Source organism: Chionomys nivalis, chromosome 1 (assembly GCF_950005125.1).
Source record: "Chionomys nivalis chromosome 1, mChiNiv1.1, whole genome shotgun sequence".
Classification (NCBI taxonomy): domain Eukaryota; kingdom Metazoa; phylum Chordata; class Mammalia; order Rodentia; family Cricetidae; genus Chionomys; species Chionomys nivalis.
The window spans coordinates 166,285,865-166,305,082 of NC_080086.1; the positions used below are offsets into that span (position 1 = coordinate 166,285,865).

Sequence of the window (19,218 nt, forward strand, 5' to 3'; positions counted from 1 at the left end):
GGAGCAGTGGTGGACCAGAGTTTGACGGTGCCAGCTGGGAGCTGGTGTGGGAGCAGATGCTGCTCCAGTAGTCTGCAGTCCAAAGACTAGGGAACTGAAGTGCTGTGACATCAGGTGGCCAGAGAAGAGGGACATCCTGGTTTAGAGAGAGGGGTGAGAGGGTGAGGAGAGGAGAATCGAAAAGGGGAGAGGAGGGGAGGGGAGAGGAAAGGAGGGGAGGGGTGAGGAGGGGAAGGGAAGGGCGAGGAGAGGAGAGGAGGGGAGAGGAGGGGAAGGAAGGGGAGAGGAAGGGAGAGGAGAGGAGGGGAAGAAGGGAGGGAAGGGGAGGGGAGAGGAGAGGAGGAGAAGGGAAAGGAGAGAAGAGGAGGGGAGGGAAAGGAGGGGAAAGGAGGGAAGGGGAGGAGAGAGGAGGGGAGGGGAGGAAAGGAGGGAAGGGGAGAGGAGAGGAGGGGAGAGGAGAGGAGAGGATGCTCTTTTGTTGTCTTTTGGTACTCCAAAGACTAGATGATATCCATCACACTGGTAAAAGTGGATCTCATTTATTTAGTCAACTGATATACTGTTCATCTCTTCTGGGCACTCTCACAGCCAGAAAACAGTATTACCACTTACACAGGCATCCCTTAACTCAATCTAACTTGCGGGCAGAATGTACCATAGTGCTATGTATGTAAAGTGGAGAGCTTTCAAGATTAGTGCTAAAATAGTAATGTATCTGTCACATACTGTGTTTGTTTGTTTGTTTTTGCAGAGCATGCACTCCCTCCTGCCTTTTCTGTCAGGATAACTGTTGTGCTGGGTTTTGAAATACCATTCTCTAGATACGTACATCTGGGGGGGGGTCACCTTTGTTCACATCCTTTGAACTTTATCTCCCATGTGGGGGCGGGGCAGGTAGGGGGCAGCCTCCAGCAGTACAGCAGGACTTTGACAGGAATCCACAGAGTTGGCATAAACTAGAGTTTTCTATCTGAGGAGGGTTTAGGAAAAGAAACACGCACACACTCTCTTGATGGCTTCCTTTTCTATTCTCTATTTTCTCATGTTCTTTTTCTGTTCTTTCTCTACTATATATTTGTTTTCTTCAGCTTATCTACTCCAACAAAGTTTTTCAGGAATTACAATGTGGTTACGTTCGTTTTTCAAGTGAATGATTACAAGGGATGAAAAACAAACAGTGAAGAACAGCATGTTTTCCATATCCCTTGCATGATTAAACATTTAATATATACAGGTGAAAAACAAATTATCCCAAGAACCCACGTACATTCATACTCAAGCAACTTGTAGATTAATATGTGGGCAAACAAGGTGTTCTTGTCAGGTCTTTTACTGGCAGGCTGCATTTTGCAGAGAAAAATTTTTTTTTACAAAGAAAGGACCAATTACTTTATTACTTATCTTGAAAGGTAATCTTATAAGGGATCTTAAAGGAATCACAAACCTAAACTTTTATATATGAAAAAGAATGAGTCAGTTCCACATTCAATCTTTAGGGTATATACCCACTCATCAATGGTTTTTTTGATATCAGGAGATTGAGGGCAAAAATGCACATAAGGGATTAATCATCCTCTTTGGTCATCAGCCAATCCTAGCAAGGAAGGTATATCAGCCAATGAAAATCGGACTGCTTTGTTCTTGTTCCCTGACCTTAGAGAGTTCCACATTCAGCTATGTGCCTCTCTAAAACTTTAGATTGTCTTCTTGGGTTTTTAACCTCAAAGCCATTTAACAAAAACATCTTAGTCTAACTTTATTTTCAAAGCTTTGTTTAAGCTATGATGCACTCTGAAACCTGTGAACATCTCTCAACAATAAGGTTAAAAGAATTTAAACTAGCTGGGCTACTGGGACTCAGTTATTAACCTTTAACTTGAGCTATAATCTATGCAGCTCCTTAGGTGAAACTCATAGGCCCTCGCTATGTATTTATTTTTATTCATCCAAACTCTGTATAGGCTATCATTAATATTATCAATTTAGACAGTATAGCTTAGGGAGAGGTCTTCTTCTTGGCATTCCATAGGTAAAAATTCTTGGTAGAACGGGATGTTCCCAAGAGATAAACACACTATATTACAGGCGGTGGAGATCTCCCCACGTCCACTCACACCATGCTAGATACCAGAGAAAGAGAGCTGCAACAAACATGTAAAGGCACAGCAGAGGCCAAAAATATTCCTGGGTCTGCAGTCCTGTGCCCTTGCCTAAACAGAGTTTCCTTCTGGTAGGCTGACACCTGGAACTTCAGTTACCACCCACTGCTCCTGTGGCATGGCCAATGGCAGACCCGGGAGTTCTCATTTCTTCCATCTCTTTGTATACAGTAACAAGATTTAACTTTTATTGGGGTGAATAATCCAGAGGCTTCTCACCAAAGGACATTTGTTTTTGTTCATGCTTGGACTTGTTTAATGGTGTAGATTGTACAGCAAAGCCTTACAAGTTTGTCCAACAGATGACGTGGGCATGCGGCCAAGGACAACCATAAAAATGTAGCCCAACACTCACAAATTAACTTGAAAATTATGAGTTGTTTTTATTTTAGTTTGTAACCAGATTATTCTGTCCTTGAGCATGAACTCAGTAGGTGGCTCTGTCCTGTTATGGTGTCAACAGTTAGACAGGCCTTTGCTAACTGCTGCTTTATCGCTTCTCCTTCTAATATTTACCTCTAAGAAGTAAAAACATTCTACAGCTTATCTTGTGTATATGGGCTGATGTTCCCTCTTGAAGTAATACAATCTTTGCCTTTTGTGTTCTTGTTTTAAAGTTATTGTATTAGTTGCTGTGGTGGTTTGAATAGCTATGGCCCCCATAGACTCATGTGTTTAAATGCTTGGCCTATAGCCAGTGGTACTATTAGGAGATGTGGCCTTGTTGGAGGAAGTGTTAGTCACTGTGGGGGTGGGCTTTGAGGTCTCCTAAGCTCAAGCTATGTCCAGTGACATACACAGTCTCCTTCTGCTGCCTGTAGATCAAGATGTAGAACTCTCAGCTCCTTCTCCAGCACCATGTCTACCTGCATGCCACCATGCTTCTCATCATGATGACAATCGACTAAACCTCTGAAACTGTAAGCCAGCCCCAATTAGATGTTTCTCATTGTTGCCATGGTCATGGTGTCTCTTCACAGCAATAGAAACCCTAACTAAGACATTTGCTGCCTTTTTTCTGCCCAACTTCAGGCAAGCTAGAGTTATATGAAAAAAAAGGAACCTCAATTGAGAAAATGCCTCAGTCAGATTGCCTGTAGGAAAGTGTGTAGAGCATTTTCTTGATTAATGATTGATGTGTGATAAGGTGGTGCCTTCCCTGGCCAAGTGGTCCTGGGTTGTATAAGAAAGCCCACCGAATAAGCCATGGGTTCTGTTTCTTGCCTCCAAATTCCAGCCTTGAGCTGCTGCTCTGATGTCTCTTGACAATGAACTATAATCTTCTGGGGGAAACAAACCCTTTCCCCGACTTGAGTTCGGTCTTGGTGTTTATCACAGCAATAGAAATCAAAGTAAGACAGTTGCTTTCTGAGGCTGTGATGAACACCACGGCCAAGGAGACCTAAGGGACAGAGTTGATTTTGGCTTATGGTTCCCAAGGGATAGACACTGTGGTGGAGAAGCTAAGATAAGTGACAGGCATGGCAGGAGCAGGGAGCAGAGCTCCCATTCCAATCAAGTACAAAATAGAGAGAGTAAACTGAAGTAGCCCAAGGCTTTTAATGTCAGAGCCCATCTCCAGTGGGTGTGCAACACTCCCTTAGATACCGTTGGGCTCTCCAGTGGGGACAGAATTGATAATGGCTGTCCCTCCTCAGAATCCATAAGTAGCTAATGGTTCAGCAGGGAGGGATAGGGCCACATGAGTCCCATGCTGTCCGTGATTGCTATAGTCTCAGTTTGTAAAGGCCCAGTATAGGCAACCCCAGAGGGTTTGTAAGATTATTGTGAGACGGTGACCTTTGGGTCAGGCCCTGGAGACCACATTTGACAGCCCTTTTCCTCTTTCTGCTTTTATATTTATTTCTGCTCCCTCCTTGGTGATCTTCCCTGAGCCTCAGAGGGGATGTTTAGGCTTGAGCTCTCAATCATCACTTGTTCTAGGGACCTTGGCTAGCTGCAATTCTCCTCATTCCCCACTGTAGAAGGCAAAGAGAAGCTTCCCTGGTCATGACAGAGCATAGCATCTGCCTGTAGGTGTAAACATACGTCCCCGATGCTCTTACATTTCGCAGTGGAGTGTATTTATTATATTGCTGCGCTGGATGCTTGGTAGAGCGCTTCAGTTTGGAAAACAATGTTTTATTTTCTGACATTTTTTTTTTTATTTTCTCATGTTCTTTAGACTCCCACATTGGATGTTGGACTTCCTAGTCTTCTGCTTTCCTGTCATGTTTTCCATATACATATATTTTGTTTAACTTTTTTCTCAACTTTATCTCCTGGCCTCTTGACTGAGATCTGTATTTATTCCATCAAATTTTAATTTTCAAAGTATTTGATATGTCTGGTTATTTTCTGTGTGAAATCCTGTCCTCTCAAACTCTTCCTTTTCTTCTAATATTATCAAATCGTACTTTGATTTCACAGATGGATTCATTTTCTGAGAACTGTGCAATTTTATTAAAAGGTAATATTTTCAGAGCTTTTTCTTTTTTTAGACTTTGCATTTTATTTCACCTTTTATCTTACTCTCCAGCTTTTGTATTAGATGGATGTCCTGGTTTTCTGATCATATTTTACATTTCTGCTCATTGTTAAAAGTGAGAGACAAGGCTGGAGAGATGGCTCAGTGGCTAAGAACACTTACCACTCTTTTGGAGGATCTGGGTTTGGTTCCTAGTACATACCGTGGGTAGCCTGCAACTTTACCTCCAGAGCATCCAATGACCTCCGCTTACCTCTGCAAACACTCATATTCATGTATACATACTCATGCAAAGAATGAAACACTATACATAATTAAAATCAAATAAATATATTTTAAAAATGTCAGTGAGAGATGTTTAGCTGGTCAAGAGTGCTGAGATTCTTGGTAAAGGTTTTGGACTTCAAGCTTCTTTACGTGAACGAGGCAAACTGATGCATGAGAATTCCAAGTCAGTGCTGCCATTAGCTTCATGTGAGGAGAGCCCAGCTTCAGCACGCCCTGCCGTGGCCCTTCCCAGCTCAACCCTGCTTCCTGGAGTATGTCAGTGCTGAGGGAATGGCTTCACATCTTATTGCTTTTCTTGACTAGGCTTTACGGTCTCACCATTCTTGGTAGCCCTAAGTCTGTTCTTTGGATATTTACAGGCCTTTTCCTCTAACTTAGTCCTGAAGAGACAGTATATAGTGTGGAAGCAGCCAACCCATTGCTCCTCTGGCATGGCCAATGGCAGACCCGGGAGTTTTCACTTCTTCCATCTCATGCATATTTGTATTCAATACAGGGAACTGTTTGCATGAACTTTGGAGAGTTCTGAGGTGTGGTCTGGTTTGTCCACATGTTAAGGACCTTAGTGTTCTGGGTGGAAAGAAGAGTCTCTAGCTTTGGGTCCCAGGCTCTGTGCTTTGTTTTAGTATGCTGTAGATTCCTAGATTCTGATTCTGACACCTCCGTCAGGCATCAGCAAAGGTCTGTTTACAAAGTAGGAAAGTGATGCCTCCTCTCACAGTTTTGGAACTTTGTGTTAATGCTGTGCCTGTGGAGGAACATGAAGTTCAAGTGTGCCCTTCTTTCCTTGGACCTTAACAGATGTTGGGGGTGGGCCTGCCGCCATGTTAACACATTGCCCCATGAGGTTTGTCAGATTTCAAAGGAGTCTTTCCTCATGCCAAGACTATAGATTCCTTGATGCCAGATTTTGGCAAGCCCCGTGAGGGAATGAAGTTCCAGGTCATTGTACTCTGCAGATTGCCAGTTATTCCCCATTTTCTGTGCCTAGCAGGAGGGGTACAGGGATCTAGTTACCCAACACAGATCACTCTACATTCAGCTGCCCTATTTCCCCCAGTTTCTCATGTTCCTGGCGGTGCTTAAAGCAAACCCATGGAGGATTCTCTAGTATAAAATATGTTGCTTCGTTTATTTCCTCTTTGCTTCTCCTGCTCTTCCCTCTCCTCCCTCTCCTTCCCCTCCCTTTTTCAGAGAGAATTCTAAACTTCTTGGAGCTGGGAGTGTTTTTAGATGTGTCGGTGCTCGTACTGGGGTTTCATTATGATGTAACGCTTTAGGGTCTCTTGATACAGAGAGAATCTTTTTATAAGATGCTGAAATTTGGAGGCCCAAGGCATTCATGTGTGTTTTTTTCATTTCAAATAACTTCAGATAAAGCCAAAGGCAAGCATGGAAAGTGTCAAATGCCCAGGAGGCGGGAGAAGTTTGGTTGTTGCATATGCTGTTTACCTCTCTGATATGGGCTTCCAGCAAAAATTGGCGTTCTTTCTCTGCTTTCTTTTTTTTTTTTTTTTTTGGTTTTTCGAGACAGGGTTTCTCTGTAGCTTTGGAGCCTGTCCTGGAACTAGCTCTTGTAGACCAGGCTGGCCTCGAACTCCCAGAGATCCACCTGCCTCTGCCTCCCGAGTGCTGGGATTAAAGGCGTGCGCCACCACCGCCCGGCCTTTCTCTGCTTTCTACTGTGCTTTTCATTTTCTTTGATTTTTTTTTTTAAAAAAAAATTGTTAGGAGATTTTATTTACATAATGAAAACTAATAGAACATGAAAGACAACAAGATGAAAATAAGAATTAAACTCAGAGGACACAGCTAAATGTCTGGAAATATGCAAAAAATTAAAAATTCTTTCATCAGGAAAGTTTCCCATAATTAAGTCACGGTAACTTATCAACACTTTATTTAGAATCTAAAGATCATGGGTTGATTGGATTAGACCCAGCTACTTATGAGAAATCTTCAATTCCTGATTGTGTTCAGCTAGAAGTCCTGTTGAAATTTACAGGTGGGTTCTGTCTCCTGCGGGTGAGGATGCAGGATATGCCTGGGATCCCACCCTTGCGTATTCCTGCAGATTTCCAGTGTTCTGTATCTGCTGTACACTTGTAGGGAGAGACTCTGATGTGCTCTGACTCAATCACCAACTTTTGGTCCATTTCTCGTTTCCATGTTCTCCTTGCTAATACCGTATCCTTTTTCATTAAAAAAAAAATGAAATTCTACTATAATTCAGTAACATTTTTGAGAAAAAGAAGTAAGTGTGCTAAATCTGTCATTTTACTTAAGAAGGCATGGTTTTTTCTTAGTCTGAAGCTGCAAATTTTAACGAATACATATCCCATTAGTAGAGTCAGTATTTGGTGGTGCTTATCGAAGGCAGAGGCTCTAAAAGGACCAGAAGATGAATCAAGGCAGTTGCAGGGACACTAAAGCTCCGGGTGGAAACATTCTTTCCACTATTCTTAACTACAATGGAGGAAACATTGCCATGAAGTTTGGCAGCAGGTTATCAATAATACAAAGGGAAGGTGTCAATTTCCTGCAATTTTCTGCTTTCTTCTTACCAGATAAGTCCTGGATCAAGGTTACTGTGAGATTTTTTGCGGTAGAGTTATTTTGTTTCCCCATTTTTAGAAGGGTGGAAAGGAGTTTGAAACTAAACAGAGCTATAACCATGACGCTCCTGACACTGGCTAGCCCTCATAGTGTAATGACACCTCTTTCTCACGGAAGTGCCCGGAAGGTAGTGAAGGGGAACCAACGGTGATGGTTCAGTGATTCAGTTTTAAATAGAGCGTGAAATTTCATCTTCACAAAATTCTGCAAACACCTCTTCTAAACACAGCAGTTTTCAAATCAAGGCTATAGGGGATCCAGTAATGTGCTCGCAAGAGCAAAGAGCTAAGCAGAGCAGTTCTCAAGTCCAAAACAGTGTGGGGAGTAGAGGCCGTGGGTGAATGGCTGTGGACACTTCCTCCTGAGTGCTGACTGCTACCGTCCGAGAGTGCACGTGACTGTTGAGTGCAACCATGCAGTGAAGTGGCGAGAGGGGTTATCTTTCTTCTTCTCCAACAGCTAAGTATTCCTTAGTCAAATGCAGTTACTTTCAGTCACCTGTTTCACGAGTAGGCAAAAGCCGCAATGGATGTGCAGTGAAAATGAGCTGCATGTCTTGGGAAAACAGCTTGTCTGGGTGTTCCTGGTGGATTCTCAGCCATGTCTTAGTCTAGTTTAAAATGCCTGTAGTTAGGGTACATTGGTTTGTTTATATTCAGACAAGAATAACTCCAGGTATGGATAATTGAAGGAGATGAGAGGTATCGGAAAGAGTATTCTTAATTTCTATCTCCGAATTTAAGAAGATAAATAATTATTAATTGAATTTTATTTCTCCACATTTGAAATTAAGAGGAAGTATTTTGCATATTATCAAGATTTCCATGTAAACTGCCTGAATTATAGCTATATTCACTTTCCACAACTTTTGACTTACATCTATACCTAGGCCAAAACTTTTAGCTTTCCTTGACCTTCTTCAACTATTAAAATATCATTTAGCTCTTAGCTTGGTGGGTCACCATAGTCAAATGTATCTGATAGTATAGCTGACGGCGCTTTCCTTCTTTTGTCATTTGATTGCTTGCTTGTTTTAAAGTAGTGTCTCACGCTGTGCATCACACCGGGTCTCATTATGTAGCCCAGGTTGAGCTGTAATTTATGACTCAGCCTGTACAGTGCTGGTGTTATTGCACACTCTGCCTGGCGGATCCCCTTAGCGAGTACCTTAAGGAGGTACTTATTCCTCTTCCTTTCCATTCCCTTCCACAATACCTGGGTGCCACCCTACAAGTCCTTAATGCTTTTCTTTATTGTCAAAAAGAAGGAAGCTTTAGTCATCTGAGGTTATTCTCCCAAGCATATGGCATGCAGAGGTAGCTTCATCTTCTGTTTAGCTTCTAGAAGAATAACCAACAGTGAGTTGGAACTCTACATGTGTTCTCTATTTCTCTGCTTCTACTTTTGTCTACCCCATAAAAATGATGTGTAGAGGCACACTTTTCTCATTCACGTTTGAGTGAATGCTAACTCATCTTTCTACTTACATACACGTTTTGAGTACTTACCATTTCTTGACCATGCATGGAGCGAAAAGATGAAAAAGCTTCATCCTTGATGTGAGAGAACTCATACTCACCCACAGTCTCACATAGTCCAGCAAGGTGATGGATGCTCCAAAGATTGATATATGCAGGACTTGATGAACCTGCAGGAAAGAAGAAGAGGTATTGATCTGTTCTCCCTAGTGGAAATCAGTCCAGGGAATAATGTTGAGAAAGGGGCTACTTATTTTTCTTGGTATCATCCCTGTTTTTCCAAATAAAAGATCAAAGAGACTTCATGTGATTCAGAGAATACTCTTAGTATAAATTATGTCATAGTTACTATTTATTTATTCCTTTGCTACTTTGAGAGTTATTCAAGACATTTTTATGTTTAAATGTATATTATCCTGTTATATAAAAACTCATCTTCGTAATTTCACTTGTTGATGATGACTGCGGTGCTCGTTCTTTTCAAGTCTTTCATGGATTAAATTTAGTTTAAAGACTTTGGTTTATACCCACTTATCTTCAAGAATCCTGTCTTCCTATGTCTTCCGGCTTATTCCCTCCTCCTCTCCTTCCTCCTTCAGTTTTAGATTTTTTAATTCTGCTGTCACCCACCAGGCAGCAGCAGTATTTGGATAGCTTCAGTTATAGAAATAGCAAGCTATTGCAATGTGCCAAAAGACAAGGCTAGCGTGTTCAGGAGGGGTAAGGGAGAGTGTCCAGAGTGCTGAATGATTGCTTCCCCAGGCTATGCCTTCATGCCGCCCACTGCAAATGTGGGTGTTCGTTATCGGCTGGCAGTGAGCAGCTGCCCATTTCTGCACTCCTATTATCACAGCGATATTAGATATTATACTGCATATCAGGGCCACAGAGGAAAAAGCCTGGTGGCAGGGACAACATGAGTTAAACAAGGTAAATCTATGACACCTGCTGGGAAGAAGAAGCTCCCTGAGGCCACCGAGGAGCTTTATAGAGCATACACTTGCTTCTGTTCATGGTTGTATCCAGATTCCCATAATGTTTGTAAGATTTATTTTTACCCTTGAGAAACACGTTTAAGTCCGTCTAAAGACTAGATATGTTATTTTCGATTTTCTTTTTTCCTTCTCCCTCAGCCATCCCTCTGGGTATTCTCGTTGTTCGTGGAGACTGTGATTTGGAGACCTGCCGTATGTACATAGACCGCCTACAGGAGGTGAGTTGATTTATCTTCTTATTTATTCTCTTTAGCTGTTCCCTTAAATAAGAAATTACCAGCTATATACATATGTGCATATATGTGTGTGCATGGATATCTAAATTGATGCATAAGAAGAGGGAATGGCATTTGTGGCCTGTCCTTTAAGCATCACCCTCCCAACTCTACTGTTGGTTTCCTCTGCCGGTTGCTATAGAAGAGGACCTACTGGGTTAGCTACACGTGCTGATGCCCTGGTGTGCCCCACGGCTACCCTGTAGCTTGGAAATTCCACCTACTTGCCAGGTTACATAGCTGTGTGTTCTGTGTGTTTTTAGCTATTCAGAATTTCAAAAGAACTAATAAATAATGAAAGAACCTAGAGTTTTGAGGCTACTCGAAGTTTTGTGTCCAGCATAGACTTCTGTCAGAGACAGCTAGATTTTGTTTTTTTTTTTTATGAAACTTCTTCCACAGGAAAGAGTAGCTTCTTATTCATGGACATATATTAGAACCAAATGGATAATTTTCTGACCTGTAAATTTTCCCTTCATGTGGTCTTGTCACCGAAAAATAGGAAAGGGGCAATTTCATATATGACCTTGTCATGAGTTTGACCTGAGCCTGGAAAGTCAAGAGACCCAAACTCATCATTGCAATTATAGATGATGGTTTTGGCAAGATTGTGTATTATGTGGGTATAGCAGGTGGGGGCAGGCAGCTCTCTCCATCCCAGGAGTGGCGGAAGCATAAACATTTCTCACCAACATTGCTTCCAGATGAAGGACTCCTGTTCACATTACAGTTTCTTTGTTCAATGGCCCTGCTTGAAATGAAACTGATAGGTGATTTGAAGGGTTCTCCTAGAGCAATAGTCCTGTGCCGTTCCGCACATAATGACCAAATGAACATAAATGAATTATAAATGAAGCTGGTATGTAGTTTTTAAATCTTGTTACATGTGGCCACTTATCTTTGTACATTTTATTATATCTAACTAGAAATGGATTTGGGTAGGAAGCGCACACTGATGGCTCTAAAAACTAATTTTATCCTTATAATCCTTAAAGGTATAGATATAATTATGAACCAAAAGGATAGGGATAAATGCCAAATTTTAATTACCAGTGTGAATGAGAAAATCAATACATTTTGTAGTTGTGGCTTTGTTTAGTGATTTTTAGTGTGGGTGACTACACAGTTTGTGTCCTAATCTAAATTTAAAGAACCCGTAGTATCTTAGTTTTCAAAATAATGCTCCATTTTACCATTTTGCTGTGGAATGTTATACATTAAACCTTAGGAGAAAAAAAAACAAAGAGGGGGAATTTATAGACTGGGGGAGTTGACTCAGTAGTTACAAAACATTTGGTGCTCTTCCAAAGGACCATGTTCAGATCCCAGCATCCATCTTGTGTGGCTCTTAACCACTTATAGCGTCATATCCAAGAGATCTGATATCCCCTCTCAAGCACACACATGCATACACATACAAACACATACACATAAACACAAATAAAATAAAATCTTCAAAAGTGACTCATAACCGATATTACATCTTTTCATTAAAAGAAAATTACTAAAGTAATGTAGCATTTCTCCATAGTGGCAAAATACATGGCTAATTTGTTGGCTTTGGTGAAAAAAATCAGCTTAACCAAGATATTGGCATGCTTATCACATTCAACTAAAATCAGGTTTAGGAGGAAGATAAAGAAAATCGATCTCTATAAGTAAAGAGAAATTTTAAAGGTGGCTTGGGCACAGAGCCAGGTGGCAAACCCTTGGGGAGGCAAATGTGAGGACAGAGGTGCCCAGGACTGCTGCATCTGCACAGGGCATCAGCATGCTCGTTAGCAAGGAGGCCCGAGACTTGTGGCAGTGGCGACGACTTAGCTATAGAACTTTGTGAAAGGGAGTCTGGCTTCAGAATCTGCTGGCCAAAGCCCATTTCCTTTCACATCTGTCAACTTGCACTTCGTGATGACGTGGATGTGGCCAGTGCTTGCTTTTTTCCTGGCTGAGGTTTATGAAAACTCCTGCTTGCCAAGCATCTTGTAAGTATGTAGTAAAGTATATTCGGTACAAGATAAATTCTAGGCATTTAAGGTTGCCCATGAAGATTTCTCTATAAGCTAGAGAGTTTAGATACAAACGAAGCCAGCGTCCCATTTATGCTGACAAAACTATCAGTTGGACATCACTAACCAATGAATGCCCTAAGTTATAACAGAAAACAATCCATCTTCTCATGACCCAAGTTAGCATGCTTTTATTGTTTCTGGCATGAACTTCATGGGCCAACCTTGATAAATTAAGAAACTTTTCAGATAAGCATGGTGACATTAAATTGGGAGTTGAGTTGGTGGGAGTGTGGAATATCTGTTCAAGCTAACTATAAGGTGTGGATTTTTCCCCCCTCATTTCTTTTCATTAGGACTTGCAGTCAGTTTCTTCTGGGTCACAGAGAGTTCATTACCAGGTAACTCGTAATTGCTTCTACTTATTCCCTTTTTTCCAGACAGTCGAGTTCCCTCTCTCACTGCATATGCGCTTTAGAGTCCACATATTAACCAGAGATCAGCTTAATCCATAAAGAGCCCTGTGACGTTGTTATTCTGATTATAGTGCATTTTCCTGATTTTATACTGTTGTAGTCTAGTGCACATCTAGATTGTAGACATTCTCTCAGATAATTTGGAAAAATATGATAAAAAGTGAAGTGCTTTTAGTTACATACATCTTACATATTAGTACAGAAATCTCAACTCAACCTAGTTTATCAAAGAAAGTACGTATTGGGTCTCATAAGCACAACACTAGATCAAGTGGTTTTTACATATCAGTCAGTTAGGGTTTGTGCTCCATTTCCTGCTCATATTTCTGGTTTGCTCTTTTTCTAACAATTTTATCCTTGGGCTAGAGACTATTCTGGTCCCAGGAGGTTTCTGAAGCCAGAGAAGAGATGCTCTGCTTGTCATAGTGCTGACCCAAAATTCTATACATGTAATGGGCTTCTCCCGTGCTTGTCGGCTGTCTGGAACCTGATAGGTCACTCTTCAGGCTCTTACCTTCCTCACGAGAACTTTCAGCTGTCTTCAGCCCACTGTACTTTGGAAATGCAGTCTCTTTTCTGCTCTCAGGCCTTCTTGTGCTGCCCACATCTGCTTATTCACCATCTTACAGTTCTCTCCAACTGCGCCTGCATCTTAGAAATCATTGACCCTTCCATGCTAGGAGGGCTGTATGGAAGTCATAACTTTCCAACAACTTCTCCGAATAAAATCTCTGTAGGTAATTTTATGTCTCCATACGACAGGAGACTTAAATGTTGACTTGGTCACAGAATGAGGACACGCCGTGAGAAATGCATTTAATTGTGAGGCGACCACAGAGTGCACATACATGATGGTGTGGCACCAGTGACACCGGGAGATACAATCCCCGGGACCACCATGTGTATACAGCCCTTTGCTGGCCATTGTCATTCAGTGCTGTGGCTGTGCAAGCCCTCGTTCAGCTCACTTGGGTTTAAGTGTCTGTTTCTCTGTACTCAAAAAATTCTAGTATACTGTCTTTTTATAAGAACGGTAATGACTACAGTCTAGAGAAGACCTTGAAATTTGTGGCTTGAGTAGCAGTCTTTCCCTTTTGAGATCCACACCCTCAGCCAAGGCAGCGCTTTTATCTTTAGACTCAGGGGCAGGGGTGGCCTTGGTGGTTTTGTTTGTGTGTTTATGTCTCACACATGTTCTACTATTCCAGAATATTCAGTCACATCTGGCTGTGACTGAGAGCGACATCACTTAAGGTGACACTAAGATAATGAAGCAGTGACTCATTCTAGGATGAGTTATATCAACATTTTAAAGGAAAATTTGTCAGCTTTTATAGGCTGGAGCTGGTAGCTAACAGTTGGTATCAGGAATTACACTGAAGAAAATCTATTGTTTTAACAAAAGTTCAGAGAACAGTGCCTGGTGCCCTTGAGCTGTGTGCTGACTTCTGTGTCTTCCCACAGTGCAGATAAAATGCACGAGTGTTGGTGCCACTCTTTTTTTATGTAGAACATGGTAAAACGACTCGATGGGAAGTTTAATACTAACTTTTGTTTCCTACCCCAGAAACTGTTAACAGCAGGATATCTGGACTGTCTCAGTGGAGGCGGTGATGTAGGAGAATAAACTATAGGAAACAGGATGCCAAAATGTCTTAAATACTTTCTAATGAATTTTCTTAAACATTGGTAAGTTAGAGCAACTTGGCAGATTCCTGGCAGCCAAGATTCTAGATGGGGTTTAGTTAACTGTTTTGTTTTTTAAGACAGGCAAACAAAACAAAAACCAAACCCTCAAAGATGTGCATGTGCCCAAGATGCCCCGTTACTGAGCCACATGGCAGTTCCTGGAGCTTACATGTCTCTGTTTCATTGCTTTCATGTTTTCCTTTTCCAAAACTGCAACTGCCAGCAAAGCATGGGGCTCAGCAATGATACCTTGCATTAACCTAACAAGGCAGCGTGGGCCCTGCGAGAATGTGCCGGCTGTTTATAATCAGATGCAAGTTCCAGCACACACATCTGTGATGCCAAAATGCAAAAGCCCTTTCACGCTAATGGCATCTGGTGTAATTTCTAACTGCCAAATAGACGGTGGATAGGTTCATGTCTTCTTCAGATTGGCAAATAAGCTGGAATTTATAAATAAATTAGACTTTATTTGATAAACAATGCTTCTGGAGGCCATCTGCCATAAGATAGCTCTATTTTTTTCTCTCTTTTCAGAATTACTGTCTATTTAAACCCCAAATCATGAAATGAAGATTTTTTTTTGGTATAAGCCGAAACCAGTTTGCAAGTTAGACTTGGTTTATCTTAGCCCAGAAAAAAAGGCAGAGCTTAGGAAGGAACTTCTGTTTGAAGTTCGTTTTCTTTTCATGTCCATGTATGAGTGCCTGCACGTATGTATATGTACCAAGTATGTGCATTGATCATTCAACTATTGTCATGATTTTTAACTAAGGATGATTTCTGTTCCCAATATAAGGCATCTGGAAATGCCTGTAGGTATTTATTGGAATCTATTGAGTGGAAGCCAATGGCATATATATGAACATATATGAATGTAGCACAGCGAAGTCTCCTACAGCAAAGTATTATCTATCCACAAATATCAGTAATATAGAACCCAAGAATCTCTGAGTCATTGTATTTTGTTTGGGACACGATAAGGGTTTGTGGGAGGTGTGAAGTCTAGGTGAGGAGAGTAGAAGAAGAAAGAATGAACTGGGAGAAAATACAGTCAGGAAGAATAAAGACAGCTATAACTACAGCCAAGTATGTTAAAGAAAGCCAAGGGTACTTACGGTTTAATAAACATTATTATGTATGCCCTAAGTCTCAACATTTCTTCAAGAAGACCTTGGTGGACCCTTGAATGTTATCAATTTCACTTGACAAATTTTGGTGATTATAGCATTCAATAGTAAGTACAAAACGGATTAATCCAGGTGATTCCTTTAATTCAGAACCAACTAACTTAAAAGAAAATGATGAAAAGTTCAGGAAAATGGGTGGAACTGGCAAACATTATATGAAGTAAGATAACGCATGCTCAGAGAGACAAATACTGTTTGTTCTTCCTCAAACGTAGATCTTAATTTCTCATTGCTAAATCAGTGTTTCTGGGCAGCAGTAAACATGGGTAAAGGCCAGGAAACTAGAAATGGGTGTGGGGGCAATTCTACAGGGTAAGGGAGAGGAGGAAACAATAGAACAAAGTGGAACAAAATAGAACCCTGAGGCCGAAAGGGTACAATGGGGAATAGGAGAATTGGGAGATGAGATGGGAAAGGGGCTGGGAGAATCAATCAAAATTTAAAAGACGTAAGTTTAAAATGTTTTTAAAGAGAAAAAGTGAATGTTTCAATGCACAGAGAGGAATGTACAGAGAGTAACAAGTGGGTGGGTAAGAGATGTTTCAGAGAAAGGTAATCTTGGACTAGACCTTGTTAAACGAGGCAGTGATTCCCAGCTCAGACGACTTCTGTTCAGTTTTTATGAGAGACGCATTTCATTCACACTGAAGGTATAGTTAGATGCTAGATGACTATTGCCTAATTGGATAACCTACTGGAGTGTATAACAGGGATGCTGTGTGCATTAGTTATGTATAATTGAATATAAAGTAAGAGCAGTTTTTGCATATGCTTGCCAAGTGGTGGTTCAGAGAAGAACTATATTAATTACATCTAATTAATTCTAGGTGGCTTTCAGAAACACATGAACACACATGCTTTTCTATGACATTAAATCCTGCCTGAGAACTAATACCTAGAATTGCTTTTTCTCTTCTTTATTTTTCCTTTTGCTTGAACTGGAGTCATTGTCCACATTGTGTGGGTGGATAGCCCTCAATCCAGGATTCCTGTCTGCCAGGCACCTGCTGAGGTAGTTACTTACCTGATGGAAATGCATTGCCCCCAATGCGCTGATCATGAGAGTTGCATTAAAGTCAAGGCTGCAATTTATTCAGGGTTCTCCCTCTTCTAGCATTCCTGTCACTCACACATATTCCGATGATCTTGTCTGAGTAGAAGAGAAGGAGTGTACATCATTTACTAAAAACATCCAATAGAGGATGTTTCAGAACCGTGGCTTAAGTTGTAAATTCCGCTTTAGCAACAGGCTTCCCTCATTCTTGCTCATTTTTTTTAACCCTCCAATATATATTTGTCTTTGATATCATCAAGGTTCATTTGATAGTTCCCTGGGCCTTCTTAAGTGGGGCATACGTGTTGTACAGTCTACAACGCTTTATAATCTTGGCGTCTGTTAGTCTGCAGATTGCACACACAGCGAGAATTGGGCTTAGTTTTGCCTCCCTCCCTCCTGTAGTCCTTTGGAGAGCACTTTGTCGGTGTGATGCCTTTTGTAGCTTTCCCTCTGTCTACATAGGCTTAAATCTACTAGATGGATGCATAAATATACATATGCAAGTTTATTGTGAAAAGAAAATATATTTGCATTCCTTGAGCACTCACTATGCATATTATACCGCAACTATTTTTTCAGATGACCTACTTTTCATAAAAGTGCACCATTGTTGTTAGGCCTTGCCAATAAAAGAACTTCTAGTTCATTCTTTTCTTTTCATCATGCATTTTCACCCTCTCTGGATAAACATTTAGGTGATAGACAGTTGTCACATTGTTTTGTGGAAATATTATGGTAAATATCAAGATTGACATATAGCCAAATCACATGTTAAAAACTTGCTAAAATTGACCATACTTGTACAGGGCCTAAGCAGAATACAAGCACAGTATGTATCCAGAAAATATAGTGGACAGAACTCTCTTTCAGTGAGTGTGGTCAGTTCCTTGCCTCCAGGAATGTTTCCCCTATGAGCCCATTGATCACCATATTCTATGGGACTCTCAAGCAGCAGGGTCCATGGAGGAGGAAGTGGACAGGGAACATTGCTGCAGAATTTGAGAGGGAAAGCTCTTACCAGGAGTGATTTGTCTGACAAGAAGCAAGGAAGATTAAGTTGACTGTTGATAATGGTTGAATATCTGGCAAAACTTCAGGTGGTAGTAGAAGGAAGATCTTCATACCCATCAGGCTCCTTCTAGATTTTTTTTTGTCTTCCAGATTTTGCTTTAGCTGTCTAGGGAGTTCTCTTTTAGATGCGACATTTTCCAAGTCTCCTTCAAAATCTCAAATAGCTCTATGTCCCCAGGAAGCTAAAAAGTACCTTGTAAGATCCCAGACTCTCAAGCAAAAGAGGTCTATAGTCTCCATCACTTGCTAAGTAGAGAACTGTAAGTAGTTTAGCTAAATTATCCCGAGAGTAATGCTTGACATATTTCCGTTCTTCACACCATGGTTCTTTATGGCTGCTCTGACCTTGTGTGCAAATGGAAGTTCAGAAAGAGTGGCAGTATGAAGGCAGGGGAAGCAGGTGGGGATAAGTTTGCGCCAACTTCTCCATAACAAAGGAATACCCTGCGCATGAGCCTAAGGTCATGGCTGCAGAAACAACCAATTTAATGAGATTTACCTGTATTTCCAAATAAAGTCAAATCTGTGAGCAGATAAGTAAATCCAGGTAGAGTGGTTTTTTTTAAGACTTAAAGATTGAAATTGTGAATTTTGTTAATTACACATATTGCTGAGAGATCATTTCCCCATTATAAAACATTTATCACATGGACCAATAAAAACCCTGAATAGCCTCCATTTTATTTCATTTATAGTCATCAAAGGATATATATGTAAAGCCAGGTTTGTATAAAATTAAAAGAAAGTAATCAGGGGCAGTGGGGAAGGAGTGGCTCACAGTTTAGAAAAGAAGATAAGTTATCAGCCTCTGAAATTCTCCACAGATTATTGAATATTTTCTAGATGGCTGTTGTGTTCCTCCTTTCAGTCCTAGGTAATGGAGTTGAGTCAGTGCATCAGCTGTAGGTGGAAGACAAAGAGAAGAAGGGAGGAATCAAGGAGAGAGAAAGTCAACAACCGCCTGTTCCCCTTGACATCTTGTCAGTGAGCTCAGTCTAACTGGGCCAGATGGTTCAGGATGGTGTCTGTTGGCACGGCTCAGTCATCCATCTGCACCAGAGCTATTTGAAGTCTGCTGCCTCAGACCAAAGACTTGAGCCATGCATTTCATCCTCGGAAGGGAAGGGCTTTATGAAATGTGAGCTAAGCCTTTTGTTTCACTCATAATTTATGTCCTCTGCTGACTCTTGATTCTTTTGGCCGCAGATTTAAAAAATCGTTCCCCTGAAATTGGTGGCTTTGTAGCAATAGCCAGGAAATAAGTTAAAACCATAATTAAAATGGCCTTGCTTTTGGAAAAGAAATTGAAACTTGGCATATTGGGTACGCAGGAATTCCCGAAGTGGATTCAGACAGGAATGAGGGGAGCTCCAGGTGGGTGAGGTGTCACCCTGTTGGAGATAGTGTGCCAAGCTTCACTCTACAGCCCC

At 41.2% G+C, this 19,218-nt stretch overlaps 1 protein-coding gene across 5 annotated transcripts in view; it reads left to right on the top strand.

Moving 5' to 3' along the window:
• Nucleotides 1–19,218, top strand: part of Dgki (diacylglycerol kinase iota) — a 459,452-nt gene that overhangs the window by 353,081 nt on the left and 87,153 nt on the right. For all 5 annotated transcript variants that reach the window (XM_057763104.1, XM_057763127.1, XM_057763112.1 and 2 more), the window contains 2 exons: nucleotides 10,163–10,242; nucleotides 12,662–12,706. In XM_057763104.1, the coding sequence (XP_057619087.1) occupies nucleotides 10,163–10,242; nucleotides 12,662–12,706 (125 nt within the window). The remainder of the gene's footprint in view (nucleotides 1–10,162; nucleotides 10,243–12,661; nucleotides 12,707–19,218) is intronic.